General features: G+C 46.8%; 1 protein-coding gene across 1 annotated transcript in view; it reads right to left on the bottom strand.

Annotated features, from left to right (window-relative positions):
- afdna (afadin, adherens junction formation factor a) overlaps positions 1 to 12,505 on the bottom strand; it is a 180,922-nt gene extending 168,417 nt beyond the window's left edge. Inside the window, 1 exon segment of the mRNA XM_034162102.1 lies at positions 12,231 to 12,505. Within this exon segment, the coding sequence (XP_034017993.1) occupies positions 12,231 to 12,332 (102 nt within the window). The 5' untranslated portion in view covers positions 12,333 to 12,505.
- Between the last annotated feature and the right edge of the window lie 1,190 nt (positions 12,506 to 13,695).

The raw sequence follows: 13,695 nt of genomic DNA, 5'->3' as shown, positions 1-13,695 counted from the left end.
GTAAATCTACATTACCATTGTAGGTTTTTAACATTCCGTAGAACGTTTATTAGTTTTGCCGAGCCTCGATCCAGGAGGATTGTAACATGATCTGTACAGACAAAAAGCTACTGTTTCCATTTTGAATGATAAAATTTTGATTTCTGTGAAAAAAAGGCAGACACTTTCCTTCGGCTGGAATCTTGCTCTGAAGAGCTTTAAAATCCCTCATGTTAAAACAGTGCTGTTCATCTGATTTTACTCAGAATTGCACCAACTTTAAACTTTTCCTGATAAAAGACACTTGATTGTACACGATTCAGCACTCACCAGAACAAAAAATAAAAATCTCACATACGCAAAGTAAACTTGCATTTTAATAGTTCTCTAGTTTCATACTGCCAGTGAAAATAGATAAATATACTTATCAGCTTACGCATTCAACATGTTCTTTCATGTAATTATTAAAGTACGGTAAAACTGCCACAAACGACTATTCTGATAGTCGACTAGTCAATTATTTTTGCGATTAGTCGACTAGTCGGATCATACGTCAATTGCAGTTTATCGCATTTTATCAATATCGATACCATTATCGATTCCGCTTATCAATCCGATTCCTTAACGATTCCCTTATCGATACCTCCTGTGAATTTTCTGTGTGCTACAAGTAGGCTTTACAGGTTTTCTATTTCAACATTTTATTTGGTCTTAAAGTAAATAAGTATGAAATTAGTCTGGATCCTTGATCTCTGGACATACAGTAAATAAACCCCACATGGTGGATCCTTGATCTCTGTTTTCAATTTTCAATTTATTTTCATTTATATAGTGCCAAATCACAACAGAGTTGCCTCAAGGCACTTCATACAAGTAAGGTCTAACCTTACTAACCCCCAGAGCAACAGTGGTAAGGGAAAAACTCCCTCTGAGGAAGAAACCTCAAGCAGACCAGACTCAAAGGGGTTGACTCTCTGCTTGAGCCATGCTACAGACATAAATTACAGAACAATTCAAAGAACAATTCAGGATGATCAGGATAATTCAGGAGATCAAGGATGGGTCGTCTCCGATGACAACCCATCCTTGATCTCTGGACATTGATAGGAAAAAAAATCTGTCATTTTTGTCAAAAGCATTTCCTTTCAGACATTAACGGCATGGATGTCTCTCCATACATCTGAGCTGAGCTCAGCTGGCTGCTGGAGTCCGCAGGTCTGCACCACACAGTCTCAGGCTGCTGCACATCAGCCAGGACGTCTCATTTTGGGAGGAAAAAAAAAAACAAAAACATTTTGATCGATTACAGTTTATTATGTGCATTACAACGTTTGGAAAGAGGTGTCATTTGATTTAAATGGCAATTTGCTTTGAAGTTATTAATTCTGAGCAGACTCTCTAACTTGACTCGGCAAGTGCAACGTTTGGAGCAACGGAACAGAGGACGATTCTCATTTCTTTCTTGCAACAAGACAGGAGTCCCAGTTAGTCATTTTAATCTGTACAAAAGTGACTCACAATTGACATATTTTAATGGCATTGGTTTCAAAGCAAATGACTCGTCGACTACTAAATTAGCTGTCGATGATTTCAATAGTCGACATAGTCGTGACTAGCCGTGGTAGCCCTAAAGTGCAGTCGTAATACTTTTCATTTACAAAACAATATCAGCCACATTTTTAATCACAGCTTTAGGTCTCAACTATGTCACTCGTTGCAAACTGTCACAGTGAAACAGTTTTAGATTGCTGATATGCACCATATAGTGATACTATAATGAATCTTGTACTGTCCCTTCCACTCTACAAAAGGGCTGTTTAAGCCATCTAATGGTCTACGTGATATCATTTTTATATGGCAATAAAAACAAATTTAACAACAGAAAAGCTCATTATAAGAAGACTACATGTTGTGTAAATACCATAATGCATGGGGGAGGTGGATATTCTGCCCCAAAGATCATGTGATGATCTGTTGAGGTACAATCATCAGCCATTAACTGAATCACTTTTCCTCACATTTTAAAAATATAGGCTAGTTATAACCAAACTATGAATACTTGTTTTTTGTACTTATACTCGATCAGAAACACTACAATGCCAAAGTGTTAAATGTGTTTCAAATGACACTCCCCAATTTATTATGAATTAATGGCAAGTGGATAAATAATTCTTATGTACTTGTAAAATTATGTAAATATCAGTTCTGAGTAATCCAGTAATGTACTACATCCCGTCAATCAGATTTGCAGACACTAGGGAACAGCCTGTTTTGTTTTTTATGACTTGGAGACAAACATATTTTTCCACATTATTTCAGGTCAAGAAAATTAACTGTAAGAGTAACTGCACCCAAATTCGGTACACCTATCGTACAATGTCTTTCCAGCACTGTTTATAGAATTTTGCAAACATTGGCACAGAATCTCCACCCATTGTAAATTCCCACACAACGTACCTGTTATGTTGTAATAAGCCTCACAGTAAGTCCCAAAGTAGGACATGCAGTTGGGTTGCAAAATTCAAAAGTTGGAGAACCTTTGCTCTGGAATAATCAGCCATTCATGGCTAATCTAATCACACAAATGATCACACTTCTCTCAGTGGGAGTTTGGTCTGCAGTCTGGAGCTAAAACAGAAAATTAACATTTCCAAATATCAGCTGTTTTGATTCCTCCAATAAATCAAATACAAATTCCACTGTAAGCCACAGAACCTCTGTAACTGCCCATTTCAAACAGCATATTTGATGGGTGGCTACAGGAACCCTCTCAAGGCCACTAGAGCAGTCTGGAAGCTCCACCAGCTGACATTAGGGGTGGGTGTGTCGTGACGAGACAGGCCATGCATCTGCTTACAAATAAATCAAGCTGTGCTGGGGAAAAGCAAATCTGAAGCAACACTTCTTGGACACCAAGAGAAAGCTAAAGAACTTCAGCAGTGGGTTAATCATTTCTCACAAAAAAACAAGGCTGTGCATGCAGTACACAACTCCAGCCAATGGCAGACTAGCGCCAATTCTGATGAATTAATCAGCTCAAGGAGAGGCGCAGAGCCTGTGCCCCCCTACACAATTAATCCAAACTGAGGAGGGGGTAGACTGCCCGCCTAAAAACACTGCAACGGACAGAAACAGTCACAGCAGTGAAGCAGATCAGGAAGTATTCTTCCTTTCGGTGGCCATTTGAACAGTTTAATTAATGCTATTTGTGAAAGTCAACTTTATTTCAGACGAGACAAGCAGTAAACATATACCCTTCTCTGCCATGCCAGTTGTTTGGATTTACTATTGGTTATAGAAAGTCTTTAATGGTCAAATACCTGATTTTCCCATCTTTTATATGATGTACTACCTCTGTGAGAAGTTTCACTGAAATCCACAAAATACTTTAGGTGTTGTACTTACAAGGTCAATATCATATTGCATACAGGTTATGAGGCCCCGATGCTCATCTCCAGATTCCACAGCGTAAAAAGGATGACAGTCTATGACTCCTTCTGAATGGGATGCAAGCCTATCACAGGTACTTCACCAGCCAATGCCAGAACACATTTCCAGCTTAGTGAACTGGGACAATGCAGGTGAAGTGTCTTGTCAAAGACCACAACAGGTAGTGTGACCAGAAAACAAACCTAGGTATACATATTGGAAGTCCAGCTCCTTATCCCACTGAGCAAACTGTATAAATATGCGACGCATTAATTAAAAACTCCAAAAAAATCTGATTAGCTCCCATGAAACACCTCAGACAGTAATTATTTTCCTTCATGCACATCTTCATAGTGTGCTACCTTTGTGTAAGGTTTCATTCAACTCCACCACAAGGTAGAGAAAGACTATTTCCTTCACACTGCTGGGTTATTTATATACTCCGCCACTAGCTTTCAAATCAGCTCACTCACAGCTACATCCTTAAGGAACAACGTGATTAGGCTCACCGAGTACACCATTTAGTTTATCATTTATCTGAACGTCCCTGCTCTTGGTTCAATTTATTGTCCCCTCCTATTTCCAAAAAGAGCTGACATGACCCTCTACAGCAGTGACTGAACAGGAAGTTGAATGCTAGGCTTTCATTTAGCACATGGACAGATTAACACAACATTGAATGAACAGTGATTCAAATGGTTTGTATGATTTATCACACCGATTAAATACACTCTGTAAATAAACTGGGCAACGGAATGAACAGATCTTTGACAGATGAGCCTCTGCACTTTTTGTTCACCAAAAGATAAATGCATCAAGATCTGTTCAGTCAGAAACAACCATTACTAGCAATAACTAAGGATGTTGAGGCACTCCACGCAGACCAGGCCAAATTCTTGGATTAATCACTGCAGCTCTAGTCAGTGCTAATCAGACAATATGGCAATTCCTCCAGAACTCCCTATCCTGGATGAGAAATCTCAGTTCTGTGGCATCTGTTACAACAGCATCCTCTTAGTATATCAGGCATTGTCTTGGCTAAGGCATCCAGGGGTGTTTCCTTCCACACGCAAGTTCCCACAGGACTAATGCAGAAGTCCACAACTCAAGATGCCAGACAATGACCTGCTAATCTTACTCGTCGTGCTGCCATCTTGTCAGTTAGATTGAAGAGATCCTCATATAAACTCAGACTGATCTATTGTGTGAGCTGTAAAGAGAAGTGCAGTTAATTACACCAGTTTAACTTGTGTTTTAAAGTAAGCCAGTAAGAGACTGATTATCAGAGCTTTATTACACTCTTATGTATTTTTCCAGCTGGACGCCTGAAATTCAAAGTTCACATCCAATGCACCATAACCTTCAAACCTCTCTGCACTGGCTACCTTATTCATACCAACAACAATCCCACAGAGTGAACAAACTATGTATATTTGCGATAGAATTCACTCAAAACATACATAACCAATAATAAAAGATTTTAAAAAGGGTACTTTGACAACTTTATCAAAATCATCACACCAATGATGGTATGTGCCACCCTGTGCACCTTCTAGTTGTAAATACATACCTTTGGCATTTGTAATAAGCTAAAGAAAGCGACTACAGCATGTACCCCATTTCTGACTGGTCAACCTAGGCCACGTACCTTTTTTATAACCCTTATCATAGCTCCAAAATCATCTTTTGAAGCGACAACCTTAAAACTTTCTCTGGCACCAAAACATTTCCAATTATCTATGGCGATTGTTGTGTGGGCCGCTGAAGAGGAGGTACTGCTGGCCCACCACCACCAGTGGGCGCCCTGCCTGGAGTGCGGGCTCCAGGCACCAGAGGGCGCCGCCGCCTCACAGGAGCAGCCAAGGTGACAGCTGTCACCCATCACCTGAGACAGCTGACAGCAATCATCAGTGGGGTATATCAGCAGGACAGCATCTCCACCTCATTGCCGAGATATCGTTTCTACCTGAAAGGTAACGTATCAAAGCTGACGGAGGTATCCTTTTGGATTAGTGCTTAGATTGTGGATTACTGTTCCAACGAGAGGTGGAGGTAACTTCCCTGCTGTTCGGAGTCTTGGGTGCAAACGCGCCCCCATCTAACTGTTCTTTGTTCCTCGCCAGCAGTACCAGGTCCGACACGCGGAGGCAGTGGCCACCTGGGAGTTCGGGGACTTGGCGGCTCCAGTATTCCCGGGGTCCTGTGGCGGAGGAAGCCGTGTGTTCCGGTCTTGCCTTGGAGAGGCATCTCCTATCTTCGAGCCTGCCCACACAACACTTTTGTGAATTGACTGTTGTCCATTTCCATGATTGGTTGTATTCGTTGTGCACGTTCACAACAGTAAAGCCTTGTTATTTGACTTTCTCCATTATCCGTTCAATTTGCGCCCCCTGTTGTGGGTCCGTGTACTGACACTTTCCCAACAGGATATCTCGGCCAACGTCATGGATCCCGAGGGGCGTCAACCGGCTGTTTGAACGGCCAATGGAAGAACGGACGCGCAGGCGTCCGCAGGAGGGGTAATCGGTGAGTTGCAGCGGATCCTCACCGCTTTCACGACTCGGTTAGATTTGATGACCGAGCAGAACGTCCTCCTGAACCGCAGGGGTGGAGGCTCTCGCCGCGCAGAGGGTGGAGGCTCCGGGCGCCGCTGCGGCTCTCCCTCCCGTAGATCCTGTGCGTAACGTAGACGTTCCACTGGTTGTTCAACGACCTCTCCCTCCTTCCCCGGAAGCATACATAAGCCCCCAGAGCCGTACGGAGGCTGTGTGGAGACGTGCGCGGATTTTCCTCATGCAGTGCTCGCTCGTCTTCGCACAGCGTCCCGTCATGTACGTGACCGATGCTAGTAAAGTAGCTTATGTAATAAACCTGCTTCGCGGTGAGGCACGCACTTGGGCTACAGCGCTCTGGGAGCAGAATTCACGGCTCCTTCTGACATACGATGGGTTTGTAAGGGAGCTCAGAACCGTGTTCGATCACCCTAATAGAGGCGAAACCGCTTCAACCGTGCTGCTGTCAATGAGACGGGGCGTCGGAGCGCAGCTGCCTATGCAGTCGACTTCCGCATTGCGGCTGCGAGGTCCGGCTGGAATAGCACTGCCCTCCGCGCCGCCTTTGTAAACGGACTGTCTTTGGTTCTTAAGGAGCACCTGGTGGCTAAGGACGAACCGCGGGATTTAGATGGGCTATCGATCTTGTCATAACGGTTAGACAACGGTTAGAAGAACGTCGGCGGGAACGAGACGAAGGGCGTGGCCGGGCACGCGCCGTCCCTCTCCCTTCCGGTTCCGACCGCGCTCCGCCTTCCCCACGCTCCACGGCCCCTGCGCTCCGTGGGGCCACGCTCCCCCTGCTGACGAAGCTATGGACACGAGTAGGGCAACATTTAGGGCACCAGATGCACAGAGGAGACGGGTCCACGGAGCTTGTTTTGCTTGTGGCTCGAGAGAGCACCAAGAGAGAGACTGCCCCGAGCGGTTAAACACTAAACGCCCGCCCCTAGAAACTGGCTAGGGGTGGGCCGAGACATTCACGTGGGACACACCACATTGCCACACGACTCCCAGTTACGATCCTGTATGAGGACTCAACCCTGAAGGCCCCAGCACTGGTGGACACGGGCTCTGAGGGGAATCTGCTGGACAGCAGATGGGCCAGGGAGATAGGGCTCCCTCTGGTGGCGCTTACCTCGCCTGTGCAGGTTCGAGCACTAGATGGCTCCCTACTCCCTCCAATCACACATAAGACACCACCTGTAACTCTGGTGGTGTCAGGAAATCACCGGGAGGTTGATCGAGTTTTTTGTGACTCAGGCCACCTCCCATGTGGTTTTAGGATTTCCCTGGATGTTGAAGCACAATCCCCGGATTGATTGGCCGTCCGGGGTAGTGGTTCAGTGGAGCGAGACCTGCCATCGGGTGTGTCTAGGTTCCTCGGTTCCTCCCGGCTCCCAAGCTAAGGAGGAGGTCAGAGTCCCGCCCAATCTGGGGACGGTGCCGGTGGAGTACCACGACCTTGTCGACGTGTTCAGCAAGGATCTGGCGCTCACACTTCCCCCCCACCATCCGTATGATTGTGCCATTGATTTTGGTTCTGGGCAGTGAGTTTCCGTCCAGCAGGCTGTACAACCTCTCCCGGCCTGAGCGCGAATCAATGGAGACCTACTCCGGGACTCATTAGCCGCCGGGTTTGATCCGGAATTCCACCTCCCCGATGGGCGCAGGTTTCTTTTTGTGGGCAAAAAAGACGGCGGACTTCGTCCATGCATTGATTATAGGGGCTGAACGAGATCACGGTTCACAACCGATACCCGTTGCCCCTGTTGGATTCGGTGTTCACACCCCTGCATGGAGCCCAAATCTTCACCAAGCTCGATCTTAGAAATGCGTATCATCTGGTTCGGATCCGGAAGGGAGACGAGTGGAGAAAACGGCATTTAACACCCCCTTAGGTCACTTTGAGTACCTGGTCATGCCGTTCGGCCTCACACACGCCCCCGCGACGTTCCAAGCATTAGTTAATGATGGTCTTGCGGGATTTCCTGCACCGGTTCGTCTTTGTATATCTAGATGATATACTCATCTTTTCTCCGGATCCTGAGACTCATGTCCGGCATGTACGTCAGGTCCTGCAGCGGTTGTTGGAGAACCGGCTGTTTGTGAAGGGCGAGAAGTGTGAGTTCCACCGCACCTCTTTGTCCTTCCTGGGGTTCATCATCTCCTCCAACTCCATCGCTCCTGATCCGGCCAAGGTTGTGGCGCTGAGAGACTGGCCCCAACCCACAAGCCGTAGGAAGTGGCAACAGTTCCTAGGCTTTGCTCATTTCTACAGGAGGTTCATTAAGGGCTACAGTCAGGTAGTTAGCCCCTGACAGCCCTGACCTCACCAAAAGTCCCCTTCACCTGGTCGGATCGGTGCGATGCCGCATTCAAGGAGTTGAAACGGCGCTTCTCGTCTGCACCTGTTCTGGTGCAGCCCGGTCCTAGTCGCCAGTTAGTGGTTGAAGTGGATGCCTCGGACTCAGGGATAGGAGCCGTGCTGTCCCAGAGCGGGAAGACCGATAAGGTCCTTCACCCGTGTGCCTATTTTTTCACAGCAGGTTGACCCCAGCCGAACGGAACTATGACGTCGGCAATCGAGAGCTCCTTGCGGTGAAAAAGGCTCTTGAAGAGTGGAGACATCTGTTGAAGGGAACGTCCGTGCCATTCACGGTTTTCACTGACCACCGGAACCTGGAATATATCAGGACCGCCAAGCGGCTGAATCCCAGGCAAGCCCGCTGGTCACTGTTCTTCGGCCGTTTTGACTTCCGCATCACCTACCGGCCCGGGACCAAGAACCAGAAATCGGATGCCTTGTCCCGGGTACACGAAGACGAGGTCAAAACGGAGTTGTCGGATCCACCGGAACCCATCATCCCGGAGTCCACTATCGTGGCCACCCTCACCTGGGACGTAGAGAGAACCGTCCGGGAGGCCCTGGCACGAAGCCCGGACCCCGGGACTGGACCAAAGAACAGACTTTACGTCCCACCAGAGGCACGGGCTGCAGTCCTGGACTTCTGTCACGGCTCTAAGCTCTCCTGTCATCCAGGGGTGCGAGAACCGTGGCAGTTGTCCGGCAGCGCTTCTGGTGGGCGTCCCTGGAGGCCGACGTCCGGGACTATATCCAGGCCGTGTACCACCTGCGCCAGGGGCAAGGCCGACCATCGCAAGGCTCCGGGACTGCTACAGCCGCTGCCTGTGCCTCATCGCCCCTGTCCCACATCGGCCTGGATTTGTCACGGGCCTCCCGCCGTCCCAGGGAAACACCGTCATCCTCACGATAGTGGACCAATTCTCCAAGGCGCCCCTTCGTGCCCTCCCGAAGCTCCCAACAGCCCAGGAGACAGCGACCTCCTGGTCCACCACGTCGTCCGCCTGCATGGGATACCATCAGACATAGTCTCCGATCGCGGTCCCCAGTTCTCCTCACACGTCTGGAGGAGCTTCTGCCGGGAACTGGGGGCCACGGTCAGTCTCTCATCCGGGTATCACCCCCAGACCAACGGGCAAGCAGAGCGGGCTATCAGAAAATGGAGCAAAACACTACGTTGTGTGACAGCCACGCACCCGGCGGCCTGGAGTACTCATCTGGCCTGGATCGAGTACGCCCACAACAGTCAAGTGTCGTCAGCCACCGGCCTCTCCCCCTTTGAGGTGTGTTTGGGGTATCAGCCCCACTATTCCCGGTGGTTGAGGGAGAGGTCGGTGTGCCCTCGGTCCAGCCCACCTGCGGAAGTGCCGTAGGGTGTGGCGTGCCGCCCGTTCTGCTTTGTTGAAGGCCCGGATGAGGGCGAAGACCCATGGAGACCGGCGGCGGACCCCGGCCCCTACGTATCGCCCCGGGCAGGAAGTGTGGTTGTCCACCAAGGACATTCCACTGCAAGTGGCCTCCCCAAAACTGCAAGATAGATATAGGTCCGTTTAAGATTCTCAAGGTCATCAATCCCGCCGCAGTGAGGCTTCGGCTTCCAGCCTCACTGCGGATCCATCCAGTATTTCATGTGTCAAAGATCAAGCCCCATCACACCTCGCCCCTCTGTGCACCCGGTCCGGCACCACCTCCTGCCCGGATCATCGATGGCGAGCCGGCTTGGACAGTGCGCCGGCTGTTGGACGTCCGACCGATGGGCCGGAGCTTTCAATATCTGGTGGACTGGGAGGGGTACGGTCCCGAAGAACGCTCCTGGGTGAAGAGGAGCTTCATCCTGGATCCGGCCCTCCTGGCCGACTTTTACCGTCGCCACCCGGACAGACCCGGTCTGGCGCCAGGAGGCGCCCGTTGAGGGGGGGGTCCTGTTGTGTGGGCCGCTGAAGAGGAGGTACTGCTGGCCCACCACTACCAGTGGGCGCCCTGCCTGGAGTGCGGGCTCCAGGCACCAGAGGGCGCCGCCGCCTCACAGGAGCAGCCAAGGTGACAGCTGTCACCCATCACCTGAGACAGCTGACAGCAATCATCAGTGGGGTATATCAGCAGGACAGCATCTCCACCTCATTGCCGAGATATCGTTTCTACCTGAAAGGTAACGTATCAAAACTGACGGAGTGTATCCTTTTGGATTAGTGCTTAGATTGTGGATTACTGTTCCAACGAGAGGTGGAGGTAACTTCCCTGCTGTTCGGAGTCTTGGGTGCAAACGTGCCCCCATCTAACTGTTCTTTGTTCCTCGCCAGCAGTACCAGGTCCGACACGCGGAGGCAGTGGCCACCTGGGAGTTCGGGACTTGGCGGCTCCAGTATTCCCGGGGTCCATTTCCATGATTGGTTGTATTCGTTGTGCACATTCACAACAGTAAAGCCTTGTTATTTGACTTTCTCCATTGTCCGTTCATTTGCGCCCCCTGTTGTGGGTCCGTGTACTGACACTTTCCCAACACGATTCTCACATATGCATTTTATAAGAACAAAAAACAAAACCTTTATCACGACTGGGATTCAAACCCAGGGATTTTGGCTCAGAAGTCCCATGCCCTACCACTTACACTACAGCGTCTCACACTTTGCAATGAGTCATATTGTAAAGTTCTCATACATGCCATGTACGAATATCTGTGACAAAGCAGTTACACTGGAGAGTAGTGCTTACAAAGTCAACATTATGCATCTGTGAAACACAAAAATCAAATTACCTCCACTCAACAACGTTGGACCAGAATTATTTTCTGTCATGAACAGCTTCATATGGTGTGCCTACACTGTGTGAAGAACCAGTGAAATCCACCAAATGGTTTAGGAGTTGAGCTTTCAAGATTTATGGAGAGATGGATGGTTAGACGGGGTAATTCCTGTACAATATAGCCCCAAACATCTGTTTACAGGGTATAATCACTCATTAAGTTAACAGACAAACAGTAGTTGGTGAAAATAAACATCAAGCACTAGTTGTTGTGTAGGAGCTTGTTAGTTGAAGACTGGGAGGACAGAACCACTCGACATGATAAACAACCACAGGTGATTTAATGTCAGCCGCTCCTCAACAACAACAAAAAAAACAAACCTGCCATCGTGGTAACCCAAAAAGAACATGACACAATGAAAGGAACACGACCTGACGACTGGTTGACGTTTGCGTTAACTATCTGTTTAAAGCACTTGCGTCTCAAACACCCTCAACCGTCTTCGTCAGCCATTAGCAGGCGCTACATACAGCTAGCATTAACCTTGACAAACACACACATACGCGTAGCTGGAACTAAAGCAACTTTTGTTAGCTGTTGACATCAAATGTGTTGGACTGGAATGCCAATATTTAACCTTCTTCGAGTTGACACAATGGCACGGTTCATGTTTGCTCTACAGTTAAGAAGCTAACTTGCTAGCCCCGTGCGTGGCCAAACTCCACTCAAAATATTTACAATTTATGGTTGCTGTGTTTACACCATCAACGTATTTGTTTTAATCTATATCTTCTAACTTCTTAAGTAAGAATTTAATTAATTGTTGTCGCGCCATAAATAAAAACATTGTCAAGGAGGAAGGTAACTAGTTAACCATTAACTTACTGGGAATTGTTTCTACTATACAATCTCAATGTTGACTCGTTGTGTACCATAAGTATACATTCCGCTGTGGTCGTTAATCGCTGGATTTTTCCAATGGAGTTTGTTGTACATTATCTCCACGCACGCACGGGGAATAAACCGTGAGCCCAGGCTGACAAAAGCTGCGTGGCTTTCAACATTCCCGAGCAAAAGTGTCAAAGCTTTTCAGCCTGCCGTTCCACTCGCAGAGGGCCTGCCCTCCGCGGCCTATCCTGCCACTCCGGGCCGGTGCTCCTACCTCTGTGGGCCGGCTGATCTCGAACAGGTCGAGCCGGTTGGCGTTCCAGTGGTTGATGATGTCGGCCAGTTTCCTCCTCTCCTCCTCCCTGCTCCCCGACATGCTGGACAAGCTTTCCGTCTGTCTGTGCGTTTGGAGTGAAAGGTTCGGCAGCGTTAATCCACAAGAGGAAACGGCGACGCAGGTTCTTTAGTGCGGTCCGTCTCCGCGCTCACCGACCGACCGACCCGCAGCTGCTGCTTCGCTTCGCGTTCCCGGTGCGCGTCTGACGCGCTGACGTCATGCCCACGCGATGCACGTCTGCGCGTGCGCGACACTGTTAACCGTGTAATTTCCACATTAAATTTCGATCAATTAGCATAAATACACTAAAAAAGGGCTTTACTCAGAATCAAGGGCAAGTTTCGTTTAGATTTTGTAACAGCCACTTCCTTTTTAAATTCTATTTTATTGTCATTACGTGAACTTAGTGACATTTTTAAATAATAATGAAATGAAATTCTGACAATTTTCATATTTCTTGACAGTTTTTGTAATTTTTTGCTATTTTTATATTTCTGGACAATTTTTTATTTTTCTATTTATGCATGGTGCGTGCTTTATGTGTGTTATTGTGCACATGATCACACTAATAATAAGTGAATTATGAATTACACAAATCTGAATGAATGAATGGAGGAATTTATTTAGTCAAATTATACTTAACGTAAATATATTTTAAAATGCATGGATGACACGAAAGAGAAAACATTTCCATAGTGATCCAATGATTAAATATCATAAAAAAGCGCACATGTAACAATAAAAACAAATACAAGGCAAGTCAGCAATATATTTCAAATGAGTTAAAAAGAACAGAACACATAACTAATGTAGAAAACAAAGAATTAATTCTATATACAAAATAAATAAAAACTACCTGTTAAAATATAAATATCCCTGCTAAATCAGTGAATAAAGGTTAATTAAGAAGCACCGCTGTTATGATAAATAAGGCCACAAGAATGACACATTATTGTGTTTTATTAGATTGATCAACAAGTCAAATGCGTTTTAGTTGTATCTGCGATGAAAAACAGTTTGCATTTTAGTTTTTTTTAAGAACACAAATTCCTACTGTATTTCTAAAGCTGCAACCATTAACCAATGATGAATCCCTGTCTAAATTAGTTCATCATTTTGAGGCATTTTTGTTTTAAAAAAATGCAAAATTGCACAATTTATTTGATTTCAGCTTTTTAAATGTGAATATTTTGTGGTTTCTTTACATATTTCAGATAATAAACAGAATAGCTTTGAGTTGCAGCCAAAACATGACATCTGAGGACATCATCTTGGGCTTTGGGAAAAGCTGATCAACTTTTTTTTTCTTTTTTTTTCTTTTTTGACCATTTTTTTTTTGGCTTTTTTTAATCAAACAACTTTTTGATGAATTAAAAAAAAGAATCAAAAATATGTAAAAAAG

The sequence above is a fragment of the Thalassophryne amazonica genome, chromosome 21 (genome assembly GCF_902500255.1).
Source record: "Thalassophryne amazonica chromosome 21, fThaAma1.1, whole genome shotgun sequence".
Taxonomy (NCBI): Eukaryota; Metazoa; Chordata; class Actinopteri; order Batrachoidiformes; family Batrachoididae; genus Thalassophryne; species Thalassophryne amazonica.
The sequence above is the reverse complement of the archived record's forward strand: the minus strand, read 5'-3'. Positions and strand labels throughout refer to the sequence as shown.